At 49.3% G+C, this 2,528-nt stretch overlaps 1 protein-coding gene across 2 annotated transcripts in view; it reads right to left on the reverse strand.

Annotated features, from left to right (window-relative positions):
* The window catches only part of tmem245 (transmembrane protein 245), a 27,901-nt gene that overhangs the window by 3,124 nt on the left and 22,249 nt on the right, over positions 1-2,528 (reverse strand). For both annotated transcript variants that reach the window (XM_014021862.1, XM_014021863.1), the window contains exons 11-15: positions 1,228-1,359; positions 1,020-1,142; positions 784-929; positions 610-710; positions 363-537 (exon numbers count right to left, since the gene is read on the reverse strand). In XM_014021862.1, coding sequence (XP_013877316.1) covers positions 363-537; positions 610-710; positions 784-929; positions 1,020-1,142; positions 1,228-1,359 — 677 coding nt within the window. The remainder of the gene's footprint in view (positions 1-362; positions 538-609; positions 711-783; positions 930-1,019; positions 1,143-1,227; positions 1,360-2,528) is intronic.

Raw genomic sequence — 2,528 nt, forward strand, 5'->3', positions numbered from 1 at the left:
AAATTCTGCACATTCAGATTCAATCTGAGCAATTCAAATTCAATTCCTGCTGGCACAAGATTGATCCCGTACAAAACCTCCAGCTTCTCTTCCACCTTTTCTGTAATCTTTTCGTTTCTATGACTAATGTGCTTTTTTTAATGACAAATAACTTTCAACTGAAACAATCAACACAAAGCAATGTTGTTGACCTGACCCTCCTGCTGTCCAGTGGTAGTTTAGTCAAGAATTTCTCCAACAAACAAAAACACACAAACGTCACAGTTTCACTGTAAAACTGTACAAGGGAAAACCGTGACCGTTACAGGCGGTTTGCTGTAATTTGTTAATCAAATGCAGCAGCACGGCGCTCTCACACGTACCCTGAGATATCCGAGTAGATGGCCGTGTCCACGAAATACGTCGGCAGCAGGTGGCAGATGAGCAGCAGCAGAGCCTTGACCCCCTCCCCCTGCGTCAGCCACAGGTCGCACACGGCCGGCACCGCCGCCCAGTAGGTCCCCAGGAACGGCACCGCCCCCAGGATGGCGGCCAGAGCTGCAGAGAGAGACGGGGGTTCAGAGCGGACAGGGTGAATTTACGCTACGATCTCCTGCGAACGCCRCTCACCAGAAGGAATGAAGACGATGTTGATCCCAAAGATGGTGTGAGTGAGCCAGGTGTAGAGGCCGTAGAAGCCGGCCATTTTCAGAGAGGCGTCGAACACTCCTCTGTAAAACAAAGTCTTTTCACACAGGAGTGCAATTTTATGTTTTTTTTTTAAATCCTGCAGTTGATAAAGACCTGATGGCCTCTTCTACGGACTGGCCGATGATGTTAGACGAGGGTCCGGGCTGAGACAGAGGCGTCAGGCTGATGACCCACTTCACGGGTTTGTAGTATTCACCGCTGGAGCTCAGCAGGTAGAACAAAGTGGTGAGAAAAATCACCTGCGCGGGAACAAAACAAAGAAAAACACAGTTTTTCCTCCACTGAAAAGGCTTCGGTTGTGCTGTGTGTCGGTGAGACATTATTCAGACCAGACTCAGTGCAAAGTTGAGCAGGGCTGTGCCGCTGTGGAACAGGACTGTGAGGAGAGTGGTGGTGGTGGAGATCAGGAGGCCAACGTTCCTGCTCATCACTACCCACAGAGACTCCAAAATCTGCACGGACAAGCACACAAAGTAAACACACCGTTCCCAGGATAACAAAGTCAGAAACCCATCAGTGCTTTAAACCCTAACTTACCGACAGCAGAGTCTCAATGTTCTCCTGCAGGAAGGAGGCGATGTCCTTCCAGTCCAAGATGTCCCCTAACCAGCTGTTCTGTCTCTGGACCATCATCTTGTGTCCACGTTGGCGCCCGGAGTAAGTCATGTTCTGTAACATGTAGATGTTTTAGATTAGAAAAGTAAAAAAAATAGTAAAGGTGAAAAAGACAAGTGGGGGTCTCTGCAGTGCATGTTGTCTTGTGGGTGGAGACGGCCCTACCCGTGATTGGTGGAGGTTTTGATGTGGGCGGAGTCGACCCTAACTGTAATTGACATGTCTTGTGGGGCAACTTAAAAGAGGAAGTAATAATAGTTAAAAAGTATGACTTATTGATATAGGTACAGTTTAAAACAGAACAATGACTCAAATAAAAATTGTGAAAATGGAAACATGTTTTGACTTAAAATTTCATGAGGCAAGCTTCTTCCTGTCTCAGATTAAGACTAATATTCATATTGATTTTAGTGATCTTTTTACAGGCTGGTTAGGGATGTTTTGACTAAGCTAAATTGTTACTCGTCCCTCCATATGTACAGCATTCAAATTTCATTCAGCTAGCACCTTCCTTTCTCAAGTTACGACTAAAATTAATCTTAAAAAACATGTTGCTTCCTGCCCGACTCGACCAAGCTACTCCACGATTAGGGCCGGCTCCGCCCACATCAAGACCTCCACCAATCGCGAGTAGGGCTGTCTCCACCCACATCAAGACCTCCACCAATCAGGAGTAGAGCCATCTCCGCCCACATCAAGACCTCCACCAATCACAAGTAGGGCCGTCTCCGCCCACATCAAGACCTCCACCAATCAGGAGTAGAGCCATCTCCGCCCACATCAAGACCTCCACCAATCACGAGTAGGGCCGTCTCCGCCCACATCAAGACCTCCGCCAATCACGAGTAGGGCCGTCTCCGCCCACATCAAGACCTCCACCAATCAGGAGTAGAGCCATCTCCGCCCACATCAAGACCTCCACCAATCACGAGTAGGGCCGTCTCCGCCCACATCAAGACCTCCACCAATCAGGAGTAGAGCCATCTCCGCCCACATCAAGACCTCCACCAATCACGAGTAGGGCCGTCTCCGCCCACATCAAGACCTCCACCAATCAGGAGTAGAGCCATCTCCGCCCACATCAAGACCTCCACCAATCACGAGTAGGGCCGTCTCCGCCCACATCAAGACCTCCACCAATCAGGAGTAGAGCCATCTCCGCCCACATCAAGACCTCCACCAATCAGGAGTAGAGCCATCTCCGCTCACACAACTAGGGCCGT

Source organism: Austrofundulus limnaeus, unplaced genomic scaffold (genome assembly GCF_001266775.1).
Source record: "Austrofundulus limnaeus strain Quisiro unplaced genomic scaffold, Austrofundulus_limnaeus-1.0 Scaffold308, whole genome shotgun sequence".
In the NCBI taxonomy this organism is placed as follows: Eukaryota; Metazoa; Chordata; class Actinopteri; order Cyprinodontiformes; family Rivulidae; genus Austrofundulus; species Austrofundulus limnaeus.